Source organism: Scylla paramamosain, chromosome 43 (assembly GCF_035594125.1).
Source record: "Scylla paramamosain isolate STU-SP2022 chromosome 43, ASM3559412v1, whole genome shotgun sequence".
Taxonomy (NCBI): Eukaryota; Metazoa; Arthropoda; class Malacostraca; order Decapoda; family Portunidae; genus Scylla; species Scylla paramamosain.
In genome coordinates, this window is record NC_087193.1 from 4,287,561 (window position 1) to 4,304,683 (window position 17,123).

The 17,123-nt window shown below is 41.5% G+C and overlaps 3 protein-coding genes across 14 annotated transcripts in view; 2 read left to right on the forward strand and 1 right to left on the reverse strand.

Annotated features, from left to right (window-relative positions):
• LOC135093533 (transmembrane protein 184B-like) overlaps positions 1-9,716 on the forward strand; it is a 44,741-nt gene extending 35,025 nt beyond the window's left edge. For all 5 annotated transcript variants that reach the window (XM_063992856.1, XM_063992859.1, XM_063992857.1 and 2 more), the window contains 2 exons: positions 357-598; positions 1,296-9,716. In XM_063992856.1, the coding sequence (XP_063848926.1) occupies positions 357-589 (233 nt within the window). In that variant the 3' untranslated portion in view covers positions 590-598; positions 1,296-9,716. The remainder of the gene's footprint in view (positions 1-356; positions 599-1,295) is intronic.
• A 219-nt stretch (positions 9,717-9,935) lies between these two features.
• Positions 9,936-17,123, forward strand: part of LOC135093539 (formimidoyltransferase-cyclodeaminase-like) — a 51,454-nt gene continuing 44,266 nt past the window's right edge. For all 3 annotated transcript variants that reach the window (XM_063992875.1, XM_063992874.1, XM_063992876.1), the window contains exons 1-2: positions 9,936-10,278; positions 11,396-11,551. In XM_063992875.1, coding sequence (XP_063848945.1) covers positions 10,059-10,278; positions 11,396-11,551 — 376 coding nt within the window. In that variant the 5' untranslated portion in view covers positions 9,936-10,058. The remainder of the gene's footprint in view (positions 10,279-11,395; positions 11,552-17,123) is intronic.
• Positions 11,900-17,123, reverse strand: part of LOC135093537 (BTB/POZ domain-containing protein 6-like) — a 41,404-nt gene continuing 36,180 nt past the window's right edge. For all 6 annotated transcript variants that reach the window (XM_063992862.1, XM_063992867.1, XM_063992865.1 and 3 more), the window contains one exon: positions 11,900-16,032. In XM_063992862.1, the coding sequence (XP_063848932.1) occupies positions 15,177-16,032 (856 nt within the window). In that variant the 3' untranslated portion in view covers positions 11,900-15,176. The remainder of the gene's footprint in view (positions 16,033-17,123) is intronic.

Genomic DNA, 17,123 nt, shown 5'->3' on the forward strand with positions numbered 1-17,123 from the left:
TCATTTAAGTAAACGTAGCCCAGACCAAGTTAGTAAATTGTAAATAAACAGACATCTAAGCCATTTTATTAACGCATGTGCACACACACACACACACACACACACACACACACACACACACACACACACACACACACACACACACACACACACACACACACACACACACACACACACACACACACACACACACACACACACTTATAAAACCTCAAACCACCTTTATCCAAACCCTAACCCCTCCTGTCCCCACCTTACCCAACAACCCAAGCAAGACATAACAAGCTTTACCATAACTGACCTTGCCTATCTCTCTCTCTCTCCTGTCACTACCCTGGCCCACTCCCACACTCCAGGAGGCACCACCAGAGGATCGGGACACACCGCAGTGAGCACATATGACGCAGATGAGGCGCCCCGCTCAAATAGCAGCAACGGGATAAATGGGATGAGTGGGGGCCATGGGAACAGTGGTGGTGGCACGGGAGGTGGTGGAAGGGGGCCACAGAATGGAGGGCGGAACGGAAATGGACGGGTCGCCTATAATGAGAAGACGATGCTGTTGAGCTCCGATGATGAATTCCAGTGAGGCAGTGAGGTGGGTGGCTTGGACTTACTCGGTGTTTCCTGTTTTAATTTGTACTGTTTGGAATATTTAAGCTTGGTGTAAAAAATGCATGAAGGGAAAAGAAACACAGAAAATTGGTGAACTTCTTATATTTTGACAGAAAAGTGTTAATTCTCAGATAAAAAAAATTGACACAGATTTGCAGGAGAATTCTTAACTTGGTATAAAAAATGCATGAATGGGAAGAAAAAAATAGTGAACTTGTATTTTGATGGAGAAAAGTGTTAATCTGTAAGTTAAAAAAATTAACACACTTTTGTGTTTTCATCACTCAGACTTATACCATGTTGAAGTTTTCTTTATAGTACAGGACTGAGTCAATCTTGTAATGCTTGGTCATTTTTTGTATGTGTACTGTTTTCCCACACTGCTTCCTCAAAAAATGCATAGTGTGTGTTTGTGTGTGTATGTATGTATCTGGTTGCAATACATAGACTGTGAACTTAACTCATGTGGCTCTGTCTTTTATCTCTGTTTGTCTAGTTTTTCCTTATGTTGATGTGCACTTAAATTCTTTATCAGCACTTCCAATCCATTCCTGATATGTATACTTCTTTTGAGAATAACTTCCTTCATTCATTCAAACATCTTTACTTTCTGAACTTCATCCTGTACATCCTGCTTCTACATTTACAGTAATTCATCACAATTCTGCATCTGTTTCCAGGGTTGAATGTCATCCAAACCTCAAAAGGTGCAGCTGACACGAAGCATTCTCCTCCACACACGGCAGGAAGGAAGGAAGGAAGCCAGGCACCAAACACCAACTCATACCTTTAGTTCACTTGTCCTGCAGTACCGGGGAAAAACGTCTTTCGTTAGTGTGGGATCTTACTTGAGCAGGAGAGCAGGTGGGACGGGTGGGTGTCTGGCCAGATGTCACACTGGTGCTTCAAGCTGCCTAGGAAACTGTTCAATACATTTTTTTTGGTGCATCATAACTGTTTCTCCACCTCCCTAATTCCATCATCATTTTTGCATCATTGTCCTTCCTCCTCTTCCTCCTGTTTTCCTTGTCACAAATGGAGCATTCATGACTTGAGTTTCGTGTTTTATTTATTTGAAGTCTGCTACAAGTCTGCTTTCTTTCTAACATTGTGTACCAAGAGCCACAGACGGCGTAGCAGGTGCCGAGAATGACTGACTGAATGAGTGTGTGTGTGTGTCATGAAGTCAATTCATCTTGTCTGTGTCCGTCTCCCTGATTCTTCCAAATGCGATGCTGTGTTGTGCAAGTCAAGTCAGGAACAGAAAGCTGTGGACACTCTTGACATTATGATACACTTGAAGAACTGAGGCATTCCTAATTGTACAGCCTTATACGCATTCCATGTAAACAACCACAATTGTCAGTAAAATAACAAGAAAACACACCACAATGTTTCAGCATCACCAGAAAATTAACAACCATTCCATTACGTGTCCGAATTGTAGCGGCTGACAGAGCAAGTGTAGAGTGTGTGAGGAGTAGTTAGGGAAGGGGAAATGTGTGCTGGTTCTTAATTGTCCCATCAAGAGTTATGATTAAATATCCCTCAAAAACATATTCCACATCACAGGCTGACAGTGCAGCCTCGGGATGATTCCTTTGTCACAATAACTGCAGAAAAGAACATCATACACGGACGTCATTCCCTTTTATGATTTCCGTGGAGTGTCTTGTGGAAAACTAATATGCTTGTGTGCATCTGAGTGTGTGTGTGTGTGTGTGTGTGTGTGTGTGTGTCAGAAAGAAAGTTGCAAGTATTAGTCATACTTGAAGTGGATGCACATGTGCTATTTAAACACCTCATTAATAGTTCATGGTGAAAAATTGATGTGTGAGGGAATGCATTATCTTATGTGATGCTGCTGGTACATCATCTGTAAACATTCTGTAGCTTAATGTGGGAGTGATTCAGAAAATTGGCTACAGGCATTTTGATAAAAGATGTGCTTGTATGTAGCATTGCATTTGTGGATTTTGTATTCTTGTGAGATCTTTTTATCACTTGCTGGCATTCAGAATTACTGTACTCTGTAAATGCAAAATATTTATATCACTGAGTTTCAAGTAAATTTGTAAACTTCACCCATGAACATTTCACCTAAAACAATTTCACTTTACTTAGACCAAGCTAACTTTTCATGGTGGAATTTCTTTTAGGAGAAATTCACCTAAGGGCAACTTACCTTAACACAAGTGCTTTCATTCATCAGACCCAAAAACAATACCAAATTCATCCCGGTTTTTAGTTTGCTTAAGAGTGCAAGTGTGTGATGTGTTAGGAGGCTGAGGTGTGTGTTGTGTGTGGAAGGCTGAGGTGTGTGTGTTGGGAAGGTTAAGGTGTGTGGTGTGTGTGGAAGGTTAAGGAAGATAATGAAGTGGGGGGACCTGCCTCTGGCCTTCCCCATACTGATAAGTCAATGCTCTCTTGTACATGATGAGGAACACTGCAGCTCCTCCAGGCATTTCAGTTCTGTTGGATCATATCATGTAACAATATCATTTAAAATTGATCAAGGTTCACAAAGACTGCAGTGGGAGGCAGTAGCTGTGTGAGAGAGCCTTTGCTTACTGAGGAAGAGTATGCATCCTTGAGTTCTGTATAATTTGTTGGTTGTGCTGGCATCATGTTATTGATGAGTGTTTGAATTGGTTCAGTATCAGGAGTGGCTGTCCTGCCACACAGCTGCTGCAGTGGGAGGTTGGTGACCAGTGAGGTGTGCAACATCCCAAGATTCAGTGTTATAAGAGGATTTTATTTATTTTTTAGTGGATGATTGATGAAATACATCATTGAGAAGACCCAGAGATTTTACTATCATGCACACACACACACACACACACACACACACACACACACACACACACACACACACACACACACACACACACACACACACACACACACACACACACACACACACACTGACACGCACACACACACACAGACACGCACGCACACGGACACACACACACACACACACACACACACACACACACACACACACACACACACACTGTATGATGTGCTGTGCATAGTGTACCAGTGAATGTTAGATCCAAACTTTATTTTTATATAGAATGAATACTTTTCTGCAGATCATAACAAAATGCCCTAAATAAACTTATCCCCACACTGAGGATGAGTTCTCAGTCTTAGCTAAACAAAATACCCAAGCAGTCAGTAGACTGATAGATGGTATGTGTAATTTATAATGTGTATATGTGCACATGCACAAATATGTGTGTATGCATGTGTATAATATCCAGCAAGTCACTGTTCTGCCTAGGGTGTGTCTGCTAAATGCTTGAACACTTTCCACTGTGATTTTTTTTTGTTATCTAATATGATTTCCTGAGGGATTTTCCTTTGTGATGAGGGGCATCAGATGTGTTTTGTACATGTGTCTTATTTTCTGTCCTCCTTGCCTCCTCTCAGCTTTTTCATTTAACATTAGGACTGTGGACCTCAGAGCTACTTATAATATGATTTCTGGAAACACTTATAGATTCAGAAACCCATGATGAAAGGAAGCTTTACTATACATATATCCCACAAGTTAAGGCCGTGAGGTTTGGGCTGTGTTGCATGTACATACATTAGCAGCCCTCCTGTCTGGCTGAGAGTTGGTCCTGCTCACTGCAAACTACTGTTCCTGTCTTGGGTGTCTGTGTGGATGTGAGTGCAGTGGTGTCAAGTGTGTGGCTGCTGTGACCTGTGTTGCCTGGAGTGTTGGTTTACTAGAGTAGATCCATGAGGAACTGGGATTGGTGGTGAGCTCAGGCTTGGATAGTCTCCCCTGTAGATGTTGCCTTGCATGGATCAAGAAAGAGAAGCCCATGTGTATATATTTTAAGAGTACAAACAGATGATTTTTTTGTCACAAGCTTACTAATTGAGACACACACACACACACACACACACACACACACACACACACACACACACACACACACACACACACACACACACACACACACACACACACACACACACACACACACACATATGCTTAAGGCAAATGGGTGAGCCACTTAATGTGAGCCCCAGTTCACCTAGCAGCTAGTAGGTATGGAATATAACCTGAGGGGTTGTGACCTCACTGTCCCAGTGTGTGGAGTATAAGTGGTCTCAGTCCTACCCAAAGATCGCTCAATATGAGCTCTGAGTTCTTTCCGTAGAGTAACGGCTGGCTGGGTGACCAGAAGACGACCACAGGTGAATCACACACACACACACACGCGCACACACACACACACACACACACACACACACACACACACACACACACACACACACACACATCAGTGGTCATTTTAAACAGACTTGGTTGTGATTCATTGTCATGGTACAGACAGCAGCAGTCTTATTTACTACCACAGAACAGTTGACTAAAAATACAACACTGCAATGAGAGGACTTTGAAGAAACTTTGAATGCTGCTTAGTTTATTTTTTTGTGGATGGACTTAGTGTTGCAAGAAAATGCTTGAAACTGTAACTTTACTTTTTTCTAATGTCTCAACAGTTTTCCTTAAGATAATGGGATTGGAAACATCAGAAAAAAACTATTGTTTCAACTTGTGTTTTCCTGCACCACTAATTCTATTTAATTAGTTGTAGTTAAAAAATTAGTATACCATTTGGGAAATACACTTGCATATCCATACTAGATCTATAGTGAGTTTTCTGGGCCATGCAGTGCAAACCAGTCAGTGTTTGAGGTCTCAAGGGAGTGGGGGTGGCTGGGGAGGGGTAAGGGGTCCAGGGTCAGGTCATGGGGAGACTGAGGCAGGCAAGTCAAGGCAGCAGGTTACCATGGCACATCCTAAACCTTTCCTTAGTTCTAGCTCTGAAAATCCAAGTCAGAATGTTATATTTAAGGAAATTATCCTATGAAATCTGTAGTTGATACTTGCATTGTGTACTTAATTTGAAGAAGTTATTGGAATAAACTTATTTTGATTAATAAAATCACACAGAAAATTTTATTTGGAATATATATATTACTTACCTTCATTAGAATAATTAGTAAATTGTAGTTTTGGTATCATAGATTTAGTTGAAGTGTTACAGAATTTTGTTCTCTGGTGGTTCAGAACTGAGGCTCATAATACTGCCACCTTAGTAGTCAAGAAGGAGCTTAAGAGAAACTGGTTAAGTTTGCTTTGTGCTGCAGTGTTGGGCCCTCCTGACTTGCTGCCGAGACTGTGGTGATTGTGCTACTTTTCAAATTACCTTCTTTTGTAGAGTTCAATTTTGGTAAGCAAGCTATTAATAGTTTTAAGTTACAAAATAGTGGTAATATTCCACGACACTGCAAGGGAATGCCTTCCACTTTGCTGTGTTGTGTTGAGTGTTGCAAAGGTTGTGTTAATGTTTATGTAGCACCATATGTGGCTGATGTGACAGCTTGGTGTGTATGGCTTTTCCCTCATTACTTCCTTTGTTTCTTATCTGTTCAGATCATCAAATGAATGCAAAAGTGTTGGACTGTCCTCTGTCATCTTTTCAAGACCTCATATAGTCTTTCTATAAGGAAACTGTCAAAGATCACTTCAAAAATGGACACTAAATTTCTTAAATTGCATTTTGGAAGTATTTATTTTACTTATTATTAGTTCACAGTGAACTTCTTACTAAGTTGATGCTACACAGGGAGAACAAAAATGTCATTCCTTTTTAGTTGGTTTTCTTTGTCAAGGATTTCTTCATCAGGTTAATGTCAAAGAGGAATCCTCCCTGTGTAGTATAATGTACCTTTAACAATGAGAGAAATATAATGATGTGGAAGTAATTGAAGAAAAGGAATAATAAACCTTGAAGTGCATGTGGCAACTGAATATTTATCTGTTAATGGTGTGAAAGTTTAGTGTGTGTGTTTGGGTGTGTGTGTGTCCACCAAGGCATCTATCAGACCTTGTATAGATCACCCAGTGCAGAGTTATGGGGCAAGCGTGAGGCAGTTATAGAGCTTTTGATGCATAAGGTTTCCTTCTTGTATGGCAGCAAACTTTGACTTGGTTCATCATTGCCTTAACATGAGTGGCAGATCTTCACTGGAGCAGGAAACTTCTGACCATTTTGTCATTACTTTACATGGCTGCAATGAAAATGTACACACACACACACACGCACACACACACACACACACACACACACACACACACGCACACACACTACTGGGATGTCACCAAGTTTGAAAAGGAAAAATTTTGTTTCATCCATTAATCAGAGTTTAAGTTGAGTAAGAGCAGTAGGTCCTTGTCAACAATGTGACACCCTCACCAGGGAGAGCTTTACCTTAAGGTGTGCGGCAGCCTGTGCAGTTTGGTGTTAGGTGTGGGCTGTGCCGGGTGTATTATCCAGAGAGCAGAGGAACAGTATGTAACCAAAGAGTATCAACTATCATTACAGGTTTCATATCAGTGACCAAAAGAGACCAATGGATAGACTCTACAAATCAATGACCTGTTCTTTATATATATGATATATATATTCAACTATGTATACAGTTAATGAGAATGTTTATATATATATAAATAAATAAATATATATATATGTGTGTGTATATGTATGTATGCAGTGTCTCGGAGTGTATTTTTTTATGAGTTCCATGATGCTAAGTGAACTGCACAAGCTTAGTGTATTCTGTGCCATTTTTTTTTTTTTTTTTTTTTTATTCACTATACTTTTATTGAGGTTCCTCATACTACAATATCTCTTATAAGCTTTCCTTTATGTATAGTTCCTTACATGTAAACAAGACTTGCTTCAGTTGACCAATTTCTGTCGTACAACAATCACGTTTGGCGCCCCGGCCTAGCGTCCCTCAGGCTAGTCATCCCAGTGCCTGCAGACTTGTTCATGTACACAGCCAAGCCAGCTCAGGACATCCCTTGTTTGCCTCACATCCTTTAGTTTAATGGCTTGTACTCCTGTGAGAACTCATGGTCAGTTTTCTTTAGCACTAGCAACCAGAGCCTCTCTCTTTAGTGTTCTCAGACAGGAAGCTATGTTCCTCTAAATGTGAGAACTCCCATTAATTTTTTACCCATAATTTCTAGAATGAGAACCAATCCTATCAGTGCTTGTGGACAGGAAGTTGTGCGCCTGTATAAGCATGAGAACTCCTACGCTCATTTTTTTACAAACCAGTGCTGAAATGAGGACTTGTCTCTGCAGTGTTTCCTGACAGGAAGGTGTGGCCTGTGGAGGTGTTTTATCTTTCAGTACCAGAGATGAAAGCCTTTCCTCACAGTTCTGTAGGGCAAGGTGTAGTATGTTGATGGGTGTCTTTGTATCCTGAATGGAACTGACTGGAAAATTGCCTGAGTTGACCCAAAATTCATCATTGATTGTTGTATATGACTGATGTTTCCTGGGGCTCCATGCAGTGAGGTGGCAGTCTGCTCCCAGGTGGACTGCTGTTGTATGGAGAATGTCACAAGGATTAAAAAATATACAATGTATACCAGGAGTAGAAACTGTTATTATTTTTGGAGTAGTATATTTATCCTAAATCCTTGTTCCTCATACTACTATAGACGAAGAAATATTGGCATTATCTAAAGTTTGTTATGCAATGTTTAGTTTGGGATAATTTTCTTTTGAATTCCTATCAAATGAGTGTTTGTACATTAGGCCTAAGAAGTGAGGTCATGAAATTAAACATTTTGTAGGTTGACGTCACCTCTTGGGGCAATTGTACACCAGGTGTTTGTGTTGACTGTCAGGTATGTTTTGTCATTACCAACTGGTGCTTATGAATGATGATCAGTGGATATTTTTTATGATAATAGAAGTGGTGAGTTAGATGTACTTGCCTTGGTAAAATATTCCAAATTTGTGAAGCTATGTACCTCACACACACACACACACACACACACACAGAAATGGATCAGCGGATTCATTACACATAGATTTAAAAGAAAATATAATAATTTGGTTTTGAAAAGGACAGGAGAATATGAACTTGACTCACTCCTTTAAAAATACACACACACACACACACACACACACACACACACACACACACACACACACACACACACTTTTCCTAGGAGGAGAAAAGAAAAGGGTTGTGACAATCTTGCTGTGGTCCATATTCACGTCATTCCAAAGCAAACACCACATTTCCATAAAGCTGTGTGTGGTAAAGTGTGTGTGAGTAATGGTGAAGCTATAAGAGCATGTTGAATTACCTGTTTGACCAAGACAAGTTTGTGGTATCTATGGAATTTAACAACTTAAGGATTGGCTGTAAAAAAAAAAAAAAAAAAAAGAATAATGGCTCTTTATAATTCTTATTGATTCTATGATGTTTTCTTGCAAACCAAATCAAAACCATTAGATAAGGGACTATCTGCTTTATCTATCTTGAAAGTGAGGCATTAGAGATAGACAGTTAAAGGCTTACAGTTTGGGACAATAGATCTATGTCTTTTGGGAACAAAGCATCAGATAGACAATTAAAAGCAACCAGTTTAGAGTGACAGACACCAAGACAGACAGGTTACAACAGACAAGTATGCCAGTGACACCCAGGAATGAGGCAGGGAGGAGCCTGATTATTTTACATGCCAAGGTAGTGTTAGTTAGCAATCAACTTCCAGGGTTGTGCATGAAGATAAGAGAAATTGAGTAGTGAGAAGGTAAAGGAAATATATTTTCTATGAAACAAAGGTATTCTATATAGTAAATAGTCCTTATTTCTTATTTATATCTCTCATTTTTGCCCAGCCTTTCCCTTCAGCATTGTTCAGTTCTCACCCTCAGAGGCATCATCATCATTACTCTTGATTTACTTCCTTGTGTCCTGAATGCAGAGGGTTCATAATTGTTTGTCCTTCCTTCCCGGGGATCCACTCTATGCTTTTGCAGAATAGTATTTTGACTTGCTTCATATTTTTTTATGAATAAAGTAACTGAGAGAGCAAGTCTAATTAGGGCAAACATGGTGTATTTCTGTGATTATCAAATGCTATTGTAATTACCTTCCCATTGTCACAATACTGTACTCCTAATATGCTGTACAAGCATTACACGTAATATGTAAACCATACATCCATTATAGGCCATGGAATAAACAAAGTGGCTTGACTGTGACTTTAATTACACTTGTGTTCCATGATTGACCGTTTGAATTTTGGCGCCATTATACCAATGTCACGTCGTGAATTTTAACTCAAGAAAATATGAATGAAGGTATGTATGAACGAATGCTAGAATTACTAAACACACAAAAAATGCAAATGAAAATAAACATGAATCAATATATCAATGAATTTCTTGAAAACATTGCTTTAAATAGGAGACGAAAGGGACGGATCCTGTTACACAAGGTCACGAACGCCTCAGGAGTAAACAAGCGCACGTGGCCGGCTGAGTCTGTCACTGCCTATCCCGGTGTCATTTCTTTTTTTCCTCGTGTACACTTCTACCATGTCACGACAGCTGGTGGCTTGCATGCTCAACGTGTCTGAAGGGCGGAACCTTGCCCTAGTGGAGAGAATAGCCCAGTCCGCCCTGCGCGCCGTCAATCCTCCTGCGAAGAAGACAGCGGTGGAGGGATGGAAAATCAACGCCGCGGTGCTCAATATATTCCAGGACTTCGACTACAACCGCTCCGTCATTACCATTGTGGCGGGCCAGGACAGTATTGGTGAGTGTGGTGGTGGTGGTGGTGGTGATGGGAGTAATGCAAGTAATTCATAACTGGCAGCTCAATCCAGTGCATGGCAGCCTGACGCACGGGTCTTAGTTAACTAGACACTGAATGACATGCGTCTCTGTATAGGAAATAATGATCGGTAAGAAATAAAATAAAATGAATTTCTTACATACACACTCAAGCAGTCATTCAGTCATTGCTCTAAGCTGACAGCAGTGTATTAAAAACTTGCTCTCACCAGATTTTTTGTTAACCTCTGATCATTACTGAAATCATCTCACAGCCGTAGATCATATTTACACGATGCATTTTTAAACGTGTTAGTAAAGATAATAACAACATATGATGCCACACCCTGTACTGAGAAGAATGTGAGGTAATGTTTGTATAGCCACTTTCGCTTACTTTCCTAATGTACATTTTAAAAAGCCCCTCGTGTTAACAGGGCTGTACAAGTTGACTGCTTTGCTCTGCCTGCCTTGACCGCTGCTGCAGGGACAAGTGGCTGCGTACATGTGAATTGCGCAGAATGCAGGACAGTTCAATCAGCCGGACTGTTGCCGAGTCACTCCCAGTTTCTGTTTCTTTGTTCATTAGTTGGTCATGTGTTTGGTTTTGGTGTTGCTTCAATGTAATAAATCAGTCTTGAGCTGCCATTATCTTCCTAATTCTTACAAAAAAAAATAAAGAATACATTCCTTTCAAAACTTGTGTTGTTGAATGCAGGCAAGCAAAAGATATGATGACTTGAAGTTCTTTGGGTACACAAGATATATCTTTTGTATGAATTATTATGCTGTCATATTAAATCACATGTAAGATGTCACTGCTACATGACAGGCAGTGACTCAGCTGTTTCTCTCCTGCTGCACCACACCACCCCTGAACCTCCACACTTTGCCTCCACCAACATGATGCACTCAACCTACAATACCCTTAAGAAAGAAAGAAAGACTAAGTTTCATCTTCCATTACACTTTTATTCCTCTTTGATTCATTCTTTTATTCTCAACCCAGAAACAATCACCATAGAATCACTAATCAGTTTTACCTTCACAAATAACAGAAGCTCTAAATTACAAGTATTTGAAATCCCTCATGACTGCAGGCGCCAGTGTGGAGGCAGCATGCAAGACAGCCTATGAACTGATAGACCTGAGTGAGCAGGAAGGAGTGCACCCCAGACTAGGAGCCGTGGACCTGGTACCTCTGCACCCTATCTCGGAGAACATGTCCCTGCAGACCCTGGGAGCCGTGGCCAAGGGTAAGTGCCACAGCTTACCCTCCATGGTATATGCATTTTAGCTCAGGCAGCCTTGTGTAAGTGCTGATAAGGCTCATGCTGTTTGTTTTTCCTCTGTGTCTTTTTGTAATTCAGGAAGACAGTTGTGTCAGGTTTGTGTACATGTGTGTGATACCATACTTGCTTGAACACAGAAAGAATAGTTAGGTAGTTATCATTTCATGTTTCAAATTTTGGCCATAGTTTCCTTTCAAATCACCATCATCATTATTACCCTCCTCTTGCTCATCATCATCATCATTGTCATTACAATCATGACATCGGCAGCAGACTGTCCTGAAGGTTGGGTAGAAAAGAAGAAAACTCAAGTTTTTCTTAATTTGGTTTACTGACTTTGGCATTTTTTTGACAGTTTTGGGCTACAGGGAAATTTCTTCATGAGTAATTAATTCATGTAATTTCCAAAAGATATACAATACTGTGTGTGTGTGTGTGTGTGTGTGTGTGTGTGTGTGTGTGTGTGTGTGTGTTTATATGCAACATGTGTGTACAAATTTCTACAGTAATGAAAATATTTGACGCAGTAAGTGTCATTTCAGCACACAGGAGGTGCTGACCTGCACACACATTACAGAGATATGAGTACTTGCAGTAACATTAGCATTCTATAGCAGACCTCATGAGGGGTATGAATAAGGCTCCTCCATCAGCCCTTGCATGACTGGTTGTTCATTTGTACATCAAGCAAGAAAATGAAAGGCACAGATTGCACAACTAACTACAGAGAGCCCAGACACACACACACCAATACAAACACGTCAGTAGAGGTGGTCTACTCTGTCACATGAACACAGCATGGCCCAGCAGAGGCCAGGTCTGACTTGCAGCTTGAGTTGAATGCATTACAACCTTGGTCTTCAGTCCCACTCACTGCCTCAAGCTGCTGCTGTGTGTCTCACTGTGACACACAGAGACCACTGCTACATGCTACATACTCCCTCAATTTGCAGTTTACTGGTTACTGTTTGCCAAAGTGCTTCTAATATTACACATTATTCTCCTGGAAATGGTTCTGATCCATTAAAGGAGAATTTGTTGCCATTAATTTTTCTTATATAGATACAGGTATAGGTAGTCTTTTTTTTAATTCGTTAATTTTGAAACCATAGAATAAAGTTTATCTATTTCATAATAACTCAATAAATAGATTTCCAATTCAGTAGCAACAAAATCTTATACATTATAGAATCACATCAAGATTTTATAATCCTGGAGGAAAATATAAAATTCTCTTTCTTTGTTTCAATAAAAAAACTATCAAACTGCAAACTCAACAATGCAAGTCAATGTTTCACAATAACATATAATCTTTAAAAGATCTCTTTCTTAGGATCTCAGACATAAACATTATCATATCAGAGTTTATACCCAGTTCTTCATACCACATAAAAGAATGAGTGATTCTGCCAGATTGCAGCAATCCCCACTGCCAGCCTCACACCGCTCTGCACAGGATGCCCGAATTGACACACACTGGCACTTCTCACATTTTATCATGTCATCCTTTTATCCTTCCCCTGAAGTCAATGCCACACACCCTTGCTAGTGACAGCCAGCTCACTGACTCAGCAGGGGATTGATGACATGACTGTGAGGCTGAGGCAGTCTGTATTGTTAGTCAATCTTAAAATTACTGGACTTTGGAAGCCCTGGGGAGAGTGGCAGCTTGGCCTTGTTGGAGATTCAGCACAACAGCAGCGCACACACTGGCTATTGAATTTTGTGTGAGGAAATGTGCCACGCTCTGCCGGGTGTGCCTGACTTGCAGGACACGACCCGCTTGGCTAATCCCTGCGGGGGCAACCTTAATGTGCTGGAGGGATGAGCGCCGTCTGGGCATTGATTGTGGGCGTGACGGCTGCGGAACCTGACAACTCCACCGTGTCATCAGCAAGTGGAGTTGCGAAGTGGATGCGAGATACAAATGACTAGACTCTTATGGCTCACAGGAAATTAACATATATAGACGTAATACTAGCAAATTTTTTTGCATAAAGAAACATTTGTATATACTTTTTTTTGAACAATAAGCAGCTATGTCTCTCTCTCTCTCTCTCTCTCTCTCTCTCTCTCTCTCTCTCTCTCTCTCTCTCTCTCTCTCTCTCTCTCTCTCTCTCTCTCTCTCTCTCTCTCTCTCTCTCTCTCTCTCTCTCTCTCTCTCTCTCTCTCTCTCTCTCTCTCTCTCTCTCTCTCTCTCTCTCTCTCTCTCTGAGCACTGCATAAACACATATTCATCCAGTCACACATATACATATATAGAGACACTTCTTGGAATGCCTCTCACTCATAGAGCTAATAAACTTCACCCTTTTGAGGATGAAAACTTAATAAAATAATAACAAACTATACACCAGGCAGACATCTCCCGGCTGATGCAGTAATAATAAAAATAATAATAAATCACATGTAAAGCCAACAGCTGGATAGGGAACGGATCAATGCTGAAACGATACACAGCAAATTAGTAGTTAGATGAAGCGCCTTGGCAACGAGAGCTCACTAGTTACGGATTCCTCTGAGGAGTGTCTGTGGCAAGCCTTGTGTCTGTCACCGAGCGTCAGACGAAGAGTGACGTTTGACCCACAGACTGTTCACCGTGGCATCTTCTGTCACCACCAGCAGCAACACTTTTCCAGGAACTGATCTCTTTGGCAGGACTATCACCATCAGAGCCAGTGTTGGGACATGAACCATAAATTTTGGCATCTTTTTACTACCATGAGTTGCATTTTGACTATGAGTTGGCATCTTGTATTGCTGTTAGAGTTTGTTTACTGTGGCATTTTCATCACTATTAAACTGAGCATTTGGCCTTGAACTGATAATTTTGGCATCTTGTACCACTATTTTGACTATAAGTTGACATCTTTTACCACTATTAGAGTGATTGACCATGCGTTCACTATGGCAGTTACATCACCATTGGATTCAGCATTTGGATTTAATAATATTGTCATCTTTCATTCTTATCAGTACTGAGGCCCTGACCTGCTCAACATTTTACTCTCATTGAAGCAGCTCGGACTTGTTTGCTATGGCATCATTTTATCACAAGACAATGCTGTATGGCACTTGAAAAACCCAGGCTTGTTTCCTCCCCTCTGCTGCCTGGGGATCACCAAAGCCTCCCACAAGTCGCAGCATGGACGAGAAAATCAGTGCAGTGGCTTTCTGAGGTTCATGAACTGACGATGAGCGAAAATTAAGTCTCTTGTATTATTTGAGGATCCTCCAAGTGGCGTTTGAGAATAGAATGGACGTTTGTGGCAAAACAACAACAAAAGCAACAATCACAGCAGGACAGTAGTGGTGATGATGAGGATGATGATAGTGCCCAGTTTGTTGTGAGGCAAGAACCGGGAATGAATGGCATAAAAAATTGATTTGTGACAAGGAAAATGGATGTGAAATAGAAATATGATGAAAAAAAGTCACAGAAAAGATGCAAGTGATAGAGAGAAGAGATGAACAGACAGGAGAAAACATGGCAAGATGTGATATGAGGTGAGGCGAGGCAATGAAGGAGATCAGATCCACTCTCACAGGAGCAGAAGGAAGGAAGGCACACACACACCAAGAAGTGGCTCTAATCAAAGATGATGGCCAAGAATGACACAATATCCAGCATCAGTTCCTTCTTGGTGTACTTCTTCTTATTGCTGCACTTCTTTCTGTTTGCCGAGGGGGGCTCTGGGGCCGCCGCAGGGGTGGGAATGGGGCCTCTTGTTGTGGACATGAGTTTCAAGTATGGGGCAAGAGTAGGAGGAGGAAGCATACCCTTCTTAGTCTTCCCAGACACCTCAGCTTGGATATACTCAAACTCATCCTTGTCCAGAAACTTTGAAGCTTCAGAAACCTGGTCCGAGGAGAGCTTCAGGAGACGGATGGAGTACAGGAGGTTACCGAGCACTTGGCGTCGATTCGCGGGCGTCAGAGGGAGATTACCACGCTTGCACTGTGCCGTGGTCCACCGCACGACAGCCCGCACCACCTCCACCTCACTCTTCACCCCAAGAGTCTGTCGCTTGAGTATCACCTCGAGGGCATCACGGTCCAGCTCCTCCAGCCCCTCAGACTCCAGGGCCCGACTGGCATCCCGGTCCAGAATCTCAAGGCACTCGTTGAAGAGGTCTACGCAGCACTCAGTTGGGTTGCGAAACTCCCCCTCCTCACCAAGATCCTGAGCCATGGTGCGCAGGGCCTCCTCTGAGTGGCCTTCCAGCACCTCCAGGGATGGGGCAGAGGGTGTGGCAGCGAAGGGCGCCGGGCAGTAGCGGGAGATCTGGTGCATCACCTTGAGCACGTTGGCATCAGTGAGGTGCTGGGAGATGTAGGCAGCACACAGGTCTGCAAGCTCTGGGCACAGGTACTGGATGGCCACGTGCAGGGTGGTGAGGGCACTGTCCAGACTCTGAAACCCATAGTCCAGCCGGTACAGCCATCTGGTGGGGGAGAGAGAGACTTGATTGTTAGTGTTTGAAGCGTTAAGCCATTGTTCTTGTGTTCTTCTGTACAGCACCATGCATATAGATATTGAATGCCCAAGGAAACATTGCAGAAACACACACACACACACACACACACACACACACACACACACACACACACACACACACACACACACACACACACACAAAGCCAGTAGTCATCTCAGTGAAAGGCATAATTATAAGTTTAAAATATTTTCTTGGGTCACTCTTTAGTTGTGGTAGATCTGTTAGCTACGTGTGTGTATATATGTGTATATGTGTGTGTGTGAGGTGAACAGTTTCAGGCATCACCATTACTTTTACTTCTTATTCAAGTCAATATTTTTTAAGGCTTTAGGCATTATGCTGGGGAGAGTTGAAGGTGACAGGGAGACAGTCTTTTGTTGTCTCCATTATCAGGAAAGTCGTCATTCCTTGAGCTGTTATTCTTTTCATTCTGTTCTAAATCTTTAAAAGTCATAGCCTGTGCAATACAGAAGAAACACCATTCTCTCTCTCTCTCTCTCTCTCTCTCTCTCTCTCTCTCTCTCTCTCTCTCTCTTAACACTACGTGACTACTTTGCAGCGCGGAGGAATAAGAGCAAAGGATAAACAAACACACCACATGCCCTCAGGGTCCTGCGGATTAACATTCTCAGTGAGGGGAAAAATACACGACAATTCTCTTTAGTGGTTTCTGAAGACCTTTGGTATCGCTAGAATTGTTGCAGTTCGCCTTAAAAAGCAGCAAATACCTATTACAGAATTCATTTCTTCATAATAGACTCTGAAAGCCTTCCACGTCCAAAAGAACGCAACTGAACTCTAAAAAAAAGAAAAAAAGAAAGAACATTGAACTTATTTTTAAAGATCGTCAAATAACAAACATAAAACGAGATTCTAAAGTCCTTTTTGGGTCTTCAAGGATGTTACAACCCCATGAAGTGGCTGGTGCTCGCGACTTATTCTCTTCAATAGATATAATGGGTTCCAGTAAGGGTGCTGCAAGCCTTAAGGAAAAAAAAATAAAAAACTATTCATTGTCACTTCATTAAGCTCCCAAA